At 36.6% G+C, this 17229-nt stretch overlaps 1 protein-coding gene and 1 long non-coding RNA gene across 6 annotated transcripts in view; both read right to left on the reverse strand.

Moving 5' to 3' along the window:
* The window catches only part of LOC106639973 (uncharacterized), a 33677-nt gene extending 27943 nt beyond the window's left edge, over nt 1-5734 (reverse strand). For 4 of the 5 annotated variants that reach the window (XM_089598225.1, XM_089598223.1, XM_089598224.1 and 1 more), the window contains exon 1: nt 5333-5734. In XM_089598225.1, coding sequence (XP_089454351.1) covers nt 5333-5644 — 312 coding nt within the window. In that variant the 5' untranslated portion in view covers nt 5645-5734. The remainder of the gene's footprint in view (nt 1-5332) is intronic. The other variant, XM_089598226.1, reaches the window with a different exon arrangement.
* LOC149375559 (uncharacterized) overlaps nt 5734-17229 on the reverse strand; it is a 163514-nt gene continuing 152018 nt past the window's right edge. Inside the window, exons 4-5 of the long non-coding RNA XR_016293680.1 lie at nt 8060-8243; nt 5734-5894 (exon numbers count right to left, since the gene is read on the reverse strand). This is a non-coding gene — a long non-coding RNA (uncharacterized LOC149375559). The remainder of the gene's footprint in view (nt 5895-8059; nt 8244-17229) is intronic.

Genomic DNA, 17229 nt, shown 5'->3' on the forward strand with positions numbered 1-17229 from the left:
CGGTTGGCTTACGTTTGGTGCGACGATGGATGTACCTACTGTCGACGCTCTGAATTTTAATAAAGATTATGATTTCAACGTTTATTTTTTAATCACTTCAATGTTGATTTTGAAATCGTTTAGACAGAATTTTTAATCTTTGGTTTTTTCCCGAGTACCGATGCGACACAAGCGCTATAGACAATTCAAACTGGAACAGCATAGGTGCTTGTTCTTAGTGTGCTCTGTGCACAGTAAAAGCGCGTCATGGAAATGCAAAATGCGCCAAAGAGAAACTTTTTTATCTACTTATATTGTTGTGTAAAGAAAGTTGATGCGAAAAAAAACTCCATACTGTCGGATTATTTTTAGAAACCGTCAATACACATGTTTACAAAAATCCTCTTCATATCGCACTGAAGTTTACGCAAACGCCAATTTTTATCTGCTAAAAGAAAGGAAAGCGACAAAAGCATTTCCCTGATCCTGTACCCCCATTTCGTTTGAAATATATATTAAAAAAAAAAAAAAAAAAAAAAAAAGTACAAACACGGGCTAATAAACGCTTTTGCCATTACAGCGTACTCGTCCGACCATGTCCTGGATGTATACTCTGCCCCAGAATTTTATTCGTGCGATGATAAGTTTACGCTCGTAAAATTGCGCTAATTGCACCCTTTCTCCCTCCACCATTCACCAACGCGTGGTAATGAAATGTTATACGCGACATTACTTTTTAATCATGATTCACGCCGCTATTGTTGCCCTCAAGTTTTATATTCGTACGCAAAATACAAAAAAAAAAAAAAAAAAAAAGGACTATAATAATCCTTAATGCTCTCGTATACTTTGCGGGATGGAGGCCATAAAGAATATCCACGACCTTAAATTACTCGTTTCTAACGCACATGTGATATACGTACGTGGGAATTAACATATAAACAAATACCTGCACGCGTAGGCAAAAATTTTAGGGCGCGTAATAATTCAAACTTAACTTTTGTGCCGCTCGGACCGTTTGTTGTCTTTTTTTCTTTTTCCCTCAAGTAGACTTATAAAAAACAAAAAAAAAAACAAAAAAAAACCAGAAGAGCAGTTCTTTGGTATATTATGTACGTACAGTTTGGTAATTCGAGTGTTGCACTTTTATTAAAGCGATCTCTTTTACCCCATGCGAAGGTAGTGGTATCAATGTATCGGTAATTCAAGAAAACTCCGCGTTTTGAAAACTTTTTTTTGCTGAACAGCTATATCATACTTAAACATGAAAAAATTCAGTAGACAACCACAGAAAAGGAGTAGAGAAAAAAAACTTTTTGCGTCTATTTATGCGCGCCCAAGCAATTCAAACTCACAAAAACATCCATCCAAACCACTTTTTTAAGTATCCTGACCGATAAAATTTTCCAAAAACTCATGGTCGACCCCCTAAAAAATCGGTAGGTATCGATTAAATGTTTTCCAGAGCCCCGGCCAAATCGTCCACTAGCCAGCGCTTAGGGGCTGCGTCCCCTTTGTCTCCCCCTCGTTGTTTTTCAAGTCGCGATAGGGAGTCGGACCTTCGTTAACTCAGGGATCAAACCAAACTCCCCGAACGCGAGGCCACCTCTTTTCCCCTTTACAAACTCGTGTCCGTTTGCTCGCTCGTTTTAATCGCCCTCCTGCGTCCCGCTGGTGTTTTTTTTTTTTTTTTTTTTTTTTCGTCTTATACCCACGCGTACTTTCCCGTACGTAACACCCGGCAGTTTAACTGTGCGTGTGTACCTTGTATACGTATGTATATATACATACAGCACCTGGATGCAGGTGCTGCCCAGGCGGTACACGCATTATGTACGCATCGCTCGCGAGCAACAGCTGCGCTTTGTTTTTTACCGAACTTGGAAAATAAAAATACACTAAATCGCTCCCCTTTACTTTTTTTTTTTTTTTTTTTTTTCAACTATCGTCCGTTGGACGGTTTCTTTTTGTTCTTCCCTTGGAGGTACGAAACGGAGTGAAGATCATATCGTTTTTTGCTCCTGTAAAGAGGCACGGGAGAAAAAAGGTTTTTTCCCTCCGTTTTTCGAAATTTCATACAGTTGTCCAGCTTCCGAGCAGAGCGGAACGAGTATATGGTTTGAGAGATTTTTCCCGTTTGCTCGATCGTGAGATTAGAAAACACGGTGTTTGCGCAACTTATCGCTCGCTCGAGGAGAAAGAAGAAAATAGGGCTGTATCCGTCCGAAGAGCACACAGATAAAAAGAGGGTTCAATGCACCGTCGGAAATTAGGAAGGAAAAGTACAAGAGTCCGGCAAACAACCGAGTATCAGTGACCTTTCACTGTAAGGGTGATTTTTTTTTTTTTTTTCTCAAATGATCGTTCCGAGAGTTTTTCCAACGTCAAAAGTGTTACTAAAACCATTACTCAAATCAGGGGGGGGGGGGAGTCGCATTGGATGGTATAGCATTATTCACGAGTAAAAGGCAATTTTTTGTAGACGTCGTGGAAATTTGAAAATCAGTTTCGTAGCGGCGTATAGACGGAAAACTCGGTACTTTATGAAAGCGCGGGGCGTCAGTCGCGAGTGATTTACAACCTCGAGGTTTGCCATCGATCATTCATCTGTATGTTAATAACAACAAGAGCAGTCGATTTTTTTTTTGTTGCACATTGTATTGCAAATTAGTGATCGATGCAACATGAATTTCCAAAAAAAGTGCTGGTTTATTTATTTGTAATTGTTTTTGTACTTGATTTTTCAAACAAAATGACAAATTTTTTGCAATTCCAATAGTCATTGCAAATTTTGTAGAAAAGGAAAAAAAAATCCATCCCAAGAGACAACGATGCCCCACCGCAAAAGTTTCTCGAGCGCTTTTCTCGCACATCTCGCCTCGTATCGACACAAGGGGCAAAAAAAGACACGGCCGGTTAATAACCCTGTGCGGCCGACAAGGAGAAGAGCGCCGCGTCATGCTGGCCATTATTTTCGTCTAGCGGGTTTTCGCCCTCGTCTGTCGAGTCGTCGACTCCTCCTGACGTCCGTGTGTGTGTATACGTGCGAGGCGATGGCAAAAAATTACGTCGAAGGGATGGCTTGGCCGCTGTGGGGAAAAAACAGTGACGAGGGGGTGTGTTGGAGGAAAAAAGGGGTTTCTGCGTCGATGGTTTTTTTGAGGGGAGCCGGAGGAAGGGATAGGAAGCAACGGTCTTTTTCTTTCTTTTTTTTTTTTTTTTTTTTTTTTTTGTCTTATCGGATCTCGCGTGGCTCTTTTTCGTATCGCCGAACAGGCGGTTGTCGACTCGTTGATTTTAGAGGAGATTGACGATGTCGCGAGAGTTCGATCGGGGGTGGGCTTGGGTTGTTTTATTTTCAATTTCTTTGTTATTTTTGCGTCAGCCGTCATTCGATTTTTTCCCGCAAAGAACAGTTATCTTACTCGGATGTAGGAGAAATTGTTAAAACAGTTAAAGGCAGGCATTCACGGTTCAATCGGTAGTCCTTAAAGAAGTCAGTGATAATCAACAGAGAAATCAACGGAAAACCTAATCTACCTGGTGAATCGATGGTACTTTCTTTATACCGAATAAGCGTAAAAATATCTGATTTCGTAAGTAAAAGAAAAATCTGTAAAAACTCAGTAAACTCACCGATCCGCAGCGAACGAATTTCAGTAGCGACTTCGATCTATTGAAATTTCTCGAATTCAACGTGAAAAAATCGATCTTTCACCGATCAAAAAAAAAAAAAGCAATTTTTTTTCCTTGTCGATTGTTCACACAATCCATGCACCCAACACCGGGTACACAAAACAGCATCGATAAAAGAGATGCGCGCGCGCGGTCGATCCCGAGCATGACTTTGGATTCTCCGATGCACTGCACCACAAGCGGTCCGACAAGGTAATCATCTCTCCGTGACTCGTCAAAAAACTAAACTGTTTTTTCCTCCTCTCAAGCAACCCTCAGCTCGGAAGTACTCCACCATACCGATCTCTCCTCGTTTATTGTACCAACAAACTCTATGTGTAGTCCCTCTGCCGCGAAGGAGGAAAAATTTGTATACACCGAGCAGCCGATGTTCGTAGTAGAGCGGGAGTATTGATTTTACAATTTGATACCCTCTCGGGGGAAAAAAAAGAAAAATCCCGAGGAGCTGCACGGTCTAGTGTTTTTTGTTTTTTTCATATCCCTTTGTCCCTCCCTTCGCGCGTCGCGGTGTATTGGCGAATCTCCACTTTGTTTCGATGTATAGGACGAGCGAGTGGAGGAAGAGTAGCGAGAAGCAGAAAACGCTTACGAAAAAGTGTATATACACTGGGGGTGAAAAGTGCAAAGGTGCAGGCAACGGCGCTGTAGAAGAGAATAAAAAGGGAGAGGAGGTAAAAGTGATCGTTTGTCAAGTTTTATGTTCTGTTCCTGGGAGAGTTGGGGGAGGGGGGGGGGTGAAAAAAGGGGGGTAGGTAGGACGAGTCGCGGAAATTTTGCTCGTGAGGAGCTCTGGTCGTGAAAAAACGCGCGCAGAGGGATGGAGGAAAAAGGGAAAGAAAGATCGAGCGGGCGAGATTGCCTTGGCTTTTTGTTCCCTCTGACGTGCCCACTCGCTCGCCTTTTCCCTCCCTTCTTCTTCTTCTGTTTTCGCCGTTTGGACAGCCATGTATACATCACATCTCTTTTTCTCGAAATTAAGAAGTACGCGAGATCTAGTTCGAGTTTGGTCGTTAACTTTATGTACGTGCACTCTTTTGGAGTGCACATGTCGGGCTGATAAGATAACGCGCATTTGGAGATTGATAAAAACAAATGTAAGGGAGTATAGTCTTTCGTTGTTATTTGTTTTTGACGGAAGAATAAACATAAATCACGGGCTTGGCGGACTATCAGACATTTCCTTTAGTTTTTGGAAAAACTGTTGCGATATTTTTCTCTTTTTTATATAAAATCAATTTAAATTGTCACGAAATTCATGAAATCGTGAAATTTGTAAGAATTGATAACAATGTTGAAGTGCACCAACGTAAACATTTCTGAAGAGGTCACCAAGAGATATTTCGATAAAGTGCCAATACTCGATACCCATAACTATTTAACGAAGTCTTTAAAAAATACATACATTTATGTATAAAAAAAAAAATCGGTCTATCGATTACGGATGCTCCATGACCTTAAAATGTGTCACCGATTTATCAGCGTTTATAAATTTAAAGTGAATATTTAATTTTGATAAATAATCTGCGGGCCTCGCTTACGCGTCCCGTTTTGACTTGGAATGTATCGCGATATTAGGAGTAGAAATACTTTAAAAAAAAGTTATTTACAGTAGAGAGATAAATCACGTGGTAAGCGAACAGAACAAAAGGTCACTCACCTTGTGCGCTCTGAGGGTCTTTCCCTCGCAGGCGAGTGTGACGTCGCAGTAGGCCTGCCTCTCGAGCAGCTGCGAAAACATGGTCTGCAAATTACTGTGGTGGTACTTCCAGCGCAGGCAGTACTGCTGCGGAAACATGTTGTTGCTGTTTTTGTTTTTGTTGTTATTGTTGTTGTTGTTATTATTGTTGTTGTTATTTTTGGTGGCGCTATGGCTACTGATGTGGCTACTGCTGCTGCTGCTACTGTTGCTGCTACTGCTAATCGCCGGAGGCGTCACAGTCGGGCCTGGGCTGTGGCCTTGCTGCAGCATAAGCGCGTCGGCAGCCGCCAAGGCTCCTCCTGGCGCGACGATTTACCAATTCCCTCCCTTTGTACTGTTTCTTTTGTTGTTTTTTTTTTTTCTTTTTTTCTTTTTTTAGGGTTTGATGTTTTTTGATTTTTTTTTTTTTTTTTTAATTTCACTCCAAGCGGGTCGTAGCCGCAGCCCAAAGACAGAGACGACGCCTTGGGAACTTCTGCTAATAGAGTGATGGCTGACGATGACGAAGGCAAAGGGAAACCTGTGGAGATGAATTTATTTTGTTAGATAACGGTGAGCGGGTGAATGGGTGTTTTATTTTTGGGGTTGAAGTGCTACGAAAAAAAAAGAAGGAGGGAATGAACTGAGATTTTTTGAAGAATTAAAGTATATTATTATGTCTCACAAATAATGAAAGAAGGTACATTTTGTACGTTTTTCTCTTACAATAAGTCTGTGATCCATCGAATTTTCCTATCTTTTTTTTTAATACGATGAATCAAAGAGAATTTATTTTTCAGATAAGAACACTTATCATTGTGACTATACTTTTACTTTTTTTCTATACGTTTTCATGTTTTATTTTTCAATCCGTGCATTAAATCACCCAAAAGGAATACAATTTTCCTCACAGTTATATTTTATATTAACATTATACAATTCTAGAAATAGCAAAATCATTGTTAGATGGCATTTGATTGGAAAGTTGTTTTGATACTTGACGTAAGAATTCAATTTTTTTGGTGTGAGTACTTTGTGAGGCTTTGAGAATTTCAAGCATATACGTGAAAAATGGCACATCGAAGGATTAGTCATTTTTATAAATTTGTAATTTCAAAGCATGAATTTCTATCTGGTCAACGAAATAATGGATATTCATTTTTCTTCTGCTTGTCGTGGAAAAAGAAAAACTTCCAGAAAATAGAATTCGCAAATCGAACTGCCAATGGGTTAATTAAAATTATACCGAATACACGAAACGAAAGATTTGCCTCGGACGGACGACGAAAATAAAATTGGCCTTGATCGACTCGATTCGTTGGACCTTTGGTTGGTTAAATATTCCCCGGTACTCAGAAACGGTTTTAAACGACCTACTTCTTCCCGCACGCTTTTATCGGGATTCGCGTTGTTTTGCGCGAGACTCGTTTAAAAGCTCCTTTCAAATTCAATTTTTCAACGTAAAAAAGAGCCAGTGGGACTTCTTTGCTCCATTTTTCACTGGATTGGCTCGCATTGGTACTCGCGAATGTGATTTGTTTTCAGCGTCGATGTGACTTTTTTCTTTTTATTTTTCATCTAAATGATTTTTGTCAAAAACAGAGAACCTTATGTAGGTTTCAGCGTTCTTTGTGTCATTTTAATTTTACGATCTCTATAAATACAGGATTTTCATCGAAAATACATACCAAGATAATTTCAGCAGTTTTATCTTTCGAATGTGTCGATATAATGTAAGTTAATTCATGGAAGAAAAAGAAAATAAACGACTTCAGCGCAAATTATGGTTATTATTTTTGTTAAAGTTATTAATTAAAATTTTGAAATTAACTTATTAAAGTTGTACACTTTCTCCTCTCTTTATCTAAAATAATTTAAAGTGTTTTCAACTGAAAGAAATAGTAAAGGTCTATATAACTTTCAGTTAATTCATGTTTTCTTACTCCAAATAGTAAAACTTTTATAAACGAACATAATCGTAAGATGTGACGTTCCGTGAAAGTTACAGAAAGCACAGTTTATTTTGATTCAACCATGTGTAGAACCAGTATGATATTAAAACACCGTTAGTTTTTTTACAACTGAGCCGCAAAATTTTTCATCAGTTTTTATACCCAGTTTTTTGTAAAAAAAAAAATTTTTTATTTAAAATCTTTACTCTACTTAAAAAAAAATTAATATTAGACAAACAACGGAAACTAATAATGGAGAAAATGAAAAATAAATTAATAAAAGGAGAAAACTTTTTATAAAAAAACACGGTGAATCGAGAGAGAAAAACTAAAACTCCCTAAACAACAAGAAAAAGTCAATCAGAATGTTGAAAAAAAACGAACAAAAGAAAAAATTCTGATAAAAATAATTAAAAAAGATGAAAATTTTTTAAAATTCATATCGACGAACTACAAAAACTTTCACATTCAAGTATCACTTCTTAGTTTTTTCATTTCCTTTTTTTTTTTTATAAACTGATTATTAATAAAAAAAGCTATCATTCAAATCACTATTGTTCAAATTTCATGTTATAGTAATGCACATTAATGTAAAAAGGCAGTAATGTATGCAAGGCGCCAGTATGACGCACATGATATTTATTTATCAAAATAATTCAGCAATATTAAAATCCTAATGTGTACTTACAGATGTACCATTTATAAAGTTCAGTATAAAAAAGAGGGATTATCGTTCAACCTCATTAAAACTCACCGAAAACTCCGGTCCACCCTGCTGGGGTCGTCTGGCTCTGGGACTCAGTGCTTCTCTATTCCACCCCCCCAGCCGAGAGCTGAGTGACCGTCCTTGTCGTTTCCACCACTGCCCGGCCGGTTATACGAATCGCCGTACACGTGACCAAGCTCGTCTTATCTCCTCAGTCCAATGACTCGTTTTCCTGCAACACCAAAACAATCGTTGTTGTCCTTTAGCGTCCACGTGGGTTTGAGATTTTTTATTTATTTTTAAACTATTGCGATAAAAAATGTTAATCCCGTTACATGTAGGCATCCAGTCAATACAAGTGATGGTATACAAGTGATTCATAGTAATTATATTTGTTATAAATTATCACAGATTTGACGTTCTTTTACCACTATTTTGCTGTGTCACTTGTGATGGTAATAATATAGTTACTATATCGCTAGTAGTTATAATATTCGTAATCTCGGTTACATCGAGGCGTCTGTATCATTGAACTCGATTTATAATGCATGTAGCCGGCCGGAATACCTCATAACACACATTTCAGTGCTCGGAGCAAAGATTTCATCGTCACGAAATTCCGGCTCTTTGTTTTAGAACCATCGCCGTAGCAATGAAAAAAATCAATATTCTCTCCTGCCTAATATTAGTGGATGAGAAAAAAAAATATTTCGCATCTGTTTGCCTTCCTTCACTGATCCTCTCCCCTCTTTTTCCATGGTTGGTATAGTAAACGAAATGGGAATATAGACTTACAGAGCAAATGTCCATTTTCGCTTGGCAAACACCTGTTTTATTTGTGAGGCAAAAAAAATTTTTTTTTCAAAAAAAAGTGTATCTTGCATCTATACTGCAGGAAGTACATCTTAAAATACCTTGAAGTTGCGTGATGATAATATTGTACTTGCGAGAGAACCAGTCAGTTGTCTCTCTCTCTCTCCGTCTATCAATGTTTTTCTAGCTCTCTCTGAAACTCGAGACGCCGCCGGGCATTAAACCCTGAGAGCTTGTCGTACTATATACTGTGTATTATGAACGAGAGCCAAAGAAGAAGGAAGAAGGAAGGAAAGGCCAGTAGAAGTGGATTGAAAAATGGGTGGAAAAGAGGTGAGGGACCGGTTACGTTGGATCGATTTTGTTTGGTATCCTGTGGCTGCAGGCATAATACGTCGGAATCCCTGAAAAATCATGAGTTGGGGAAAACAAAAATTTTTATGAATATTTTTTTATTGGATAGTCATGTGTTAAAAGATTTTGAAGTAGATACTTTTAATTTTGTATGTCTCACCATTTTTTTTCACAAAACGGGTATCCTGGTCACTATTACATCATACAAATAAATTGAAAACAATGATCATAAATTGACAACAACAAAAAACAATCTTTTTATATGTAGTGTAAATTTTATATCGTACGTTACAGTAGTGCCAATTAAAAATTCGCAAATTTGGTACTTATACACAATAAATGGGTTAAGAAGATGTTTTGAAACAAAAACCCTCGCGTACGTAAATTGGAGTTTTTGAGAGTCAACTCACGTAAAGCATAGAAGCCACCAGCTCATAGCGTGGGATGACTATACACGCTTTAATTGAGATTTACGACGAGTAAAACATGGTTTTTCAATCGAATGCTGCGATTGGTACTCGGAAAGTAAGTAATTTTTTTTTTTTTTTTTAATTTTATTTGCACGCTCTTCCCCTCGTAACAGCACGGTTGGTTGTTTCGTTCGAGATTCGTACCCTGGGAACGGGTAGGGACTCGGGGGATGATTAAATTGAAGTGAGTGCAGTAGCTATATTGATCGCGCGATAACTCAGCCATGCGTATGAAGAAGGGAAATTTTGTCTGTACGTCTTGTGCATTTTAGTGGCGGTGGTGCTTCCCTACTGGGAATGATGTATACCTACGTTTGTTTCGTATTTGATTGTCTTGTCGCTCGAGTGAGGATTGGTTTTTGTACATGCAGAACTTTAATTTATTAAATTTGTCGTTCAGATTATGTTGGATGATTTGAGAGTTTTTGAGATTGTGAATTATATTTTGTTTTTGTTTTTTGTTTTTGTCCATCTGAAAATTTGCTACATGATGTGCAACATTGAAGTTTTTTTTTGCAGAGTTACCATGTATGAATTACATCATCATTCATTATTCAGAAGGTAGGATTGCAACGCGATTCAAAAGTTTCATCCACACATGTTTTTTTTTTATTCGTGATAAAATGCTTTTAAAAAAATGGTTCTACGAAAAAAAAGTGTGACGAATATTTATAAAACGAAGTTGATTGTAAAATATTTGAACAAATGTGAAGTTAAATATTTTTTTCTTCTAAACTATTTTCCTTTCCAAGTAAAATCTGTTATTGTTGCTAGAAAAAATTTGTTGGGAATAGTTTTAAAAAATCGTTTACAAAATCTCATGTTTCACAATATAATAATAAACGAGTTGCACACACAACTATATCCATTTGCTAAGTCTTCCGTAGACATTCGCCGAAACAAAAAAAAAACCTTATTCGATTCGTGGAATAACATAAATTCAAATAGTTTCCAGGAACGACTCAATACCCGTGCCAACACACAATGTCCCAACCAAGGAAAATCCAACGTCCGATGGTTCCGTTATGATTCACGGCAAACGATTCGAGAGAGAGAGAAAAAAAAACACCACAAAAATTCTCCTCGACTCGGCGTATTCGCAATGGTAGCCTCGAGCCCGACAATCGAACTTTCGCGACTAACGGGCTGCTCTTTTATTCAGGCTTGTTTTACACGCGACGCGATCAAAGGGGCGTTATGTTTTTCCCGAAGAAGATTAGATCAATGAACGCGGGCATATTGAAAAATTCATGCTGTTAGTTGAACGATTGCGAAAATTAGGGGGGGAAAAAAATCGATTCATCGCCCGATGGGTTTTACGATCGAGTATACGAAAATGTGCGACGGTGAAAAGTTTTGTTTTGCAAAACTAACGATCTAATTTACGATCGCGAGATAAAGTCGACTAGTAACGCTCGCTAATCTTTCGAAATAAAAACACAACGAGCTTTTCTCGAATCGACCAGGTTATTTAATAATCCCATAAACTTCGGTGTTTCGCAAAAAACGCTATCGAAGATACGGATAATTTTCAAGCTTACCTTGCAGTGTCGGATGAGAAAAAAAAAAATTTGTAATTTTCCGAAAAACTCCTCTGCAACCAGATAGATGTAAACAACGCACACACACCTAACCAGATGCGTGCAAGTGCAACACGTCCCGAAGCAAAACGACGTGCATTAGCCGGTCGACTAACCGGTAATGAGTTTCGTATACACGTATACAGACGCGTGAAACAACCTGTAGGCTGGAAAAACCGTGTACATAATATGAGCGGCCGATTGGCGGAATCCAGGTCTCCGGCACGCGTATACGTACGATCTCGTACGGGACAACTCGCGCACACGTGCTACATTTCTGACGTTTATCCTCGATTCAGCCATGAGTGTGAGTCCATATAATTTCCATTGTGTTGGTGAAGCTGACTTTGAAAAGTGGGAGAATTTGTTTCCCTCACCTTCTCCTTGTACTTGCAAACGTTGCAATGTTAATTCTACGTCTGTGGGAGTTAGGGAGCACTAGACGTTTGAGAGAATTTTATTTCCTATGGTATATTACATGTGAATCGAGCGTATAAGATCTTTGGCTGAATAATAAAACCTATACTTGGTAAATGTCTCATTTGCAATCAACATTGATAGACGTCACATCTCAAAATAAAATAACAACAAATGCATTTCTTCTCAGTTTTATGGAGATATGTTGGGATGAGATGTTATTTTACTGAATTGATAAGATGTTCTAATATAGAAATCAAAAGATACAGCTTAGGTGAAGTATCCGATTTTTGCTTAGTTGAGATGCAAAGAGCCACCTGTTTTTGAGCTCGTAAAAAAATGACTAACGCTTTTTGTGATGTCTAACAATTTTATTTTTCCAACGAATTTCACGATCACTTTACTCGTTAATCAGGATCCATCCTAATTGTAATTCAAAATTATTCGTAAATAAAAGCACTGAATAACTAATTATCAATTAATTAAATTATTGCTATTATTTTAATAATATTATGAAAATCCTTATTAGTTATACAGTTAATATTTAAAAAGTTGGTTCAGGGAAAAATGAATTTATAAAGTTGTGCTCAACCACAACACTTTCAAGTACATAAAAATAAAAGGAAAAAAACAACTCACCAGAGCTACAATCATAAAACTGACACTCGTGTCGCTCGATCGGGACTGATGGGAATATCGAATAAATTTGTCATCGATCAACCTCTTTACTATCTGTAACAATTGTTTTTATTCCGACGTGTGTATAATATCTACCCAAATGAAAATCACCAAGTGGTAAACAATGAGGCAAAATACCTTTTATGGTTTCAAAAACAAAAATACCTTCAAGCTCACTGGCATCACCCTATATTATATCCACACAAAGAGAAGATGCTATTGAAATTCACACTCGCAGCCTAAAATTTAATAAGAAAATCCGGCTCGCGTATATACAAAAAGCAAAGAAACTCACTCGGTCACCAGCGAAATATGTTATTTCGCTAAACGCATGCTAATGGATTTGACTGGCGTACCTAGCGGCTCTTAAAGAAATATGACTACACACGACACGCGCAAAAGAGAAAAACTAAAATGCCAACAAAAAAATGATAATAAATTTAATTACTCGTATAGCTTGGCAATTGGGAGGCCTCTTAACGGAACTTGAAACGGAGATTTGCGGTCATATACGTCTGAAGAGACGATTTTCTGTGTTGTATTCGCTGGAAGAGAGATATGCAGTGTTTGCCCCTAAACAAACGATGTTCCGATGCTGGCGTGGCCATCGGCGATTCGCGTTGTGTTGAAAAGAGAGATCGGCGTATATTTGATTTTTTTTTTCAGTGACGCAGTAAAAATTGAAATCGGTCAAATTTCCAAATGGATGGCGCTGTTCAATGAACTTGAAAGTTCAAATGTATTAAAATATTACCTTATTTTTGGTAGTTCAAATAAAATACTAAATTGCACTCGATAATTTAGTTTTTTTTAAAACTTGTAATTAATTTTATCAACAAAATAATAGCTTTATAATGATTTAAGTTATGAGTATCAGGGCGTAAAAACTAAAATTTGCAGTGCGTTTAAACGGGGAAACTAACTATAACTGCAAAGATTCGGGTACAACGCACTGAGAAACAATTGAACAAACAAGAAGAAGATTTAAACACTATTTTAATATTTACTCGGTTGGTTGATAGTAAAAAAATTTAATTTAATGAGAAAACACTGCTTGTTCACTGCTTTTTTTACTTAAGCTTAGATTATTTTATTAAATTATTAACAATTTAAAATTCTGAGAAAAAATATTATTTTCGAACCCGTTCATATGTATTACACGTTTGACTACCAGAACATTTTTCTTAGTGTATTTTAAAATTAGATATTCATCATTTGCTTGTGATTCATAATGAAGTGACCTTTCACCGGTTACTGCTTAAAAAATATATTAAAATTTACTGTATACTCAAACGTTTTTTTCCTCTTCAAAACGAAGTTGGGGATATCATGACATGATTCATTATTATTTAAAAAAATTCGTATCTTAAAAAAACAAAGCAGCTAAATACAGTTTGATAAGTTTAATTAAAGATATTTCCAATAAGAAGCTCGATAGCGCTGCAACGAAATAAAAAAGTTTTTGACTCACAAAACTTTAAATAAAACGTGAAACAAACGCTGCAATGAAGTATCAGCGCTGTGAAATAAGAAACTTAAAAAAAAACCAAATTAACATTTACTATATTATGAAAAAATATTATAAACCCTTAAAAAACAATTATTTATTTGCGATAAAACAATGCGCTTCATGCTTAATATTTAGACTTCACATACGTACAATTTCAATGCTGACATTGTTTTTAACACGGGCTCTAGTAACGAACAGTAAATATATCGACGAGTCAAGTGTTTTTCTCCTATCTTATCAATTCGAAAATAACAGTAATAACACAAATAAATGAAGCAGCGTTATTGCAAGAAATTGCAAAACGCTAGGCAATACCAAAATAAATCGGACTGTTGGCTTTATATGTCCAGATTTAAACATAAAAACCGTATTTTTAAAGTTCACATTTTTTTGTTTGTGTTTTTGTCAAGTATGAAAAAAAATTTATTGTTGCTTACAATACACTATTTAACACAAGTTTTTTTTCAGCGAAAATATACATCATATTTTAATAAGGAAAAGACACGTGCAAACATTGTCCAAATACTCCATGACAATTTTTTTTGTTTTTTCACTAAAAATATATCACAGTGTTTTTCGTAAGAAAATTATAGTTTTGTATTTATACTTTTAATGTCTGTATGATATACTAATATAATTAAACAAGTAGCATAATTAATTTACAGGTATCTACTACATATTATGAAATTTTAAACTATATATTCAAGTATTAACAAACAAAACAAGATGTTGCCCCAGCGTGAAACGAAATTGCGATGCATACACATATTTTTCGTCGAAGACTTTCAAAAACCGCAAGCCTCTACGGATCGATATTCTCGGTGATTCACTTTTCCCCTGCTGCCTGCGTCACTCTTTTGGAAAATCCACGCAATCAAAAGAAGAAGAAAAAAAAGTCCAACTCTCGATTAAAATTAACATCGTCGAAAACATGGCAAGTGAGAAAGACAAGAGGACAGCGGTAGCAGTCGGTCGTGCGTCATCATCCTTTTATTACGCACGCAGACTCTCCCCTTTTTTTTTTTCTTCACACACTCTCTCTCTTGCGCCCGCGATCGAGCGTTAGATCGGCAATCAAAATCCATGCGTCAATTTTGAAAAAAAATACGCCTCGTTTCGTAGCTGTACGTTTACAAGTTACACCCAAACGCGTCATTTTTCGATCAATTTTTTAAATAAAGGAAAGGAAGAAGACGAGCGGCGGGCTGTGTGCGCGTGAGCGTACAGTGTGAGAAAGAGAAGCGCGAGATAAAGCGTCGACGGCGGGTTGAACGAACGCGGGCGTGACGCGATAAAGCGAGCGTGTATCGCTCCCAATCCCATCTCGAGTGCATTGCGTTTTGTTTGTTGTGTGTTACATTTTGAGTGGCGTGCACTGCATGACCTTTTTTTCGGGTGGGGGCTTGTACACGATGTCCCTTCGAACTGATTGTATGTTATTTTTGTGGATTGTTTTTGTTGGCCTAATCGTGTTGGAGTTCCGGTATGTTCGATTTTCAAATTATTGCTTCTTATACGTGTCAGTTTGTGGACAAAATTTTGTCCAAACCCAATTTTAAGGATACGTAGATTACGCCAAGTGTTGAAACACTGTTTGTTTAAAGTGTACACGTACATTATACCGACATTGCTAAAAGTCCTGCATTATCCTTTTGGTGGGCAAATTCGGCGTATACTAAAGTCGTTTAAAAAGGAGGTTTCAAAAATATCGGTATGATATGGTTTAATTTAAGCAACATTATTCTTTGATATTTTTATCCATTTATTCTTCAAATTTAATTGAAGCACTGAAAGTAATTTTCGAAAATAGAATCATCGAAACGCGTATATTTTTTGCATTCGCGATGCGTCAAATCGTCAATCGGTCAAAAAGTCCAACGAAAAAAATGGGAATTGGTGGTATTAATGCACTTTGACTTATTTCCCGGAAGCTGCAGGGCGCAAATTATTCAATCCAATCAATTGCTTCGGCAAAAGTTTTGATTCGCAGCTTTTCCGTTCCTCGCAGTTAAATTTTTTCGTCATAATCGTAGTCCATTATCGTGCAAAATTTCTACGGAAGAGACATTTTGAGCGAAAATTCAGTTTCACATTTTTATAATACGTGCATATGCCTGAGCAACGATTGAAATGAAATTTATGAATAATTTATTGAGGCATTTTTTTGAAAATCGAGTTTTCCACGTCTTTGTGTACGTAAATGGTGTGTAGCTTGAATATTTTCACGATTTTTAATCTGAATAAATCTCAACGATATACGATTATTTTCGCGATCGTGAATTATTATTCGTGCACGTGATTCGTACAACGTTGAACTAAAATTAAAATCTTTGGTACTTTAGCCTGGCCTGTAGCATCAAGCATTTGCATTGATTATTTTTAACTCGAGAGTTCATATTGAAATTGACGTTTGACTAAGGCAACTGTGACGCGAATGAATTCATTCGCTGAAGATCAACGATTCGTTAATGGGGGGAAAAAAAATTAGCTCGTACATTCTGTAAATCGGAATTAGTGGTGCAATTTGCACTTTTTTAAATCCTAGTACTGTTGAATTATTGAAAACTTGAATCGAGACTTTAATCTGGAGTTAAATGGCGAATATCACGGGGTATCAGATTTCACGGTGTTTAAAAAATGATTTCAAAATGATTTCATAACGATTTCATTAGCTACCTAAATAACAAAAAATTATTTACTCATCAAGTTTTTATTTTAATTTCACAATAATTCATGCTTATTCAATATGATTTCAATGTTAATTTCAAAATGATTGGATGGAAAATATTATGTAAAACATGTCGAGTCATTTCCCACACCGTTTTATAAAATGGCAATATACATCTGGAGGACAAAAATGGTTCATTTAAGCGTTAGTAATATTATTTATGACAGAAAGTTATAAGCAAGAAAAAAAACTGTGATAAAATAAATTCATAATTTTTTCAACATTTGAGTTAAGTGAAGTTGCCAACCTGGCTCATGATTTTTAACAATAAAAAGTAATTTTTACAAGTTGAATTTAAAAACTTTTATCACTTCAATTAAAATTCCAGAATAATTTATGTAAATTTCTAAATGATTTCAGTCGATTTCAAATCTATTTCGCTAAGAAGGATGCAAATAATTTCCTAAACTGCAATAGGTCCTCGTATAATTTACAAAAAAAAATCCTTCGTGACGTGAATCTATTTTCAAAACTAGGTTCCCGTTGATTCCAAGCACAATGGAAAAAAAAAAAGAAGAAAAAATTAAATAAAACGAAAACCTCCCAGAGCACCAAACGCGATCAAGAGTCAGTGGTTCGACCGCACGACAAAGCAATCATACGTGGCAAAATAAAAAGAGCTACGGCCGAGTAAACAACAACGATGACAAAAATTCAATGCGAAAAAC

This window comes from Copidosoma floridanum, unplaced genomic scaffold, assembly GCF_036245765.1.
Source record: "Copidosoma floridanum isolate Cflo_tuat_1 unplaced genomic scaffold, Cflo_Japanese_pri ptg000006l, whole genome shotgun sequence".
Taxonomy (NCBI): domain Eukaryota; kingdom Metazoa; phylum Arthropoda; class Insecta; order Hymenoptera; family Encyrtidae; genus Copidosoma; species Copidosoma floridanum.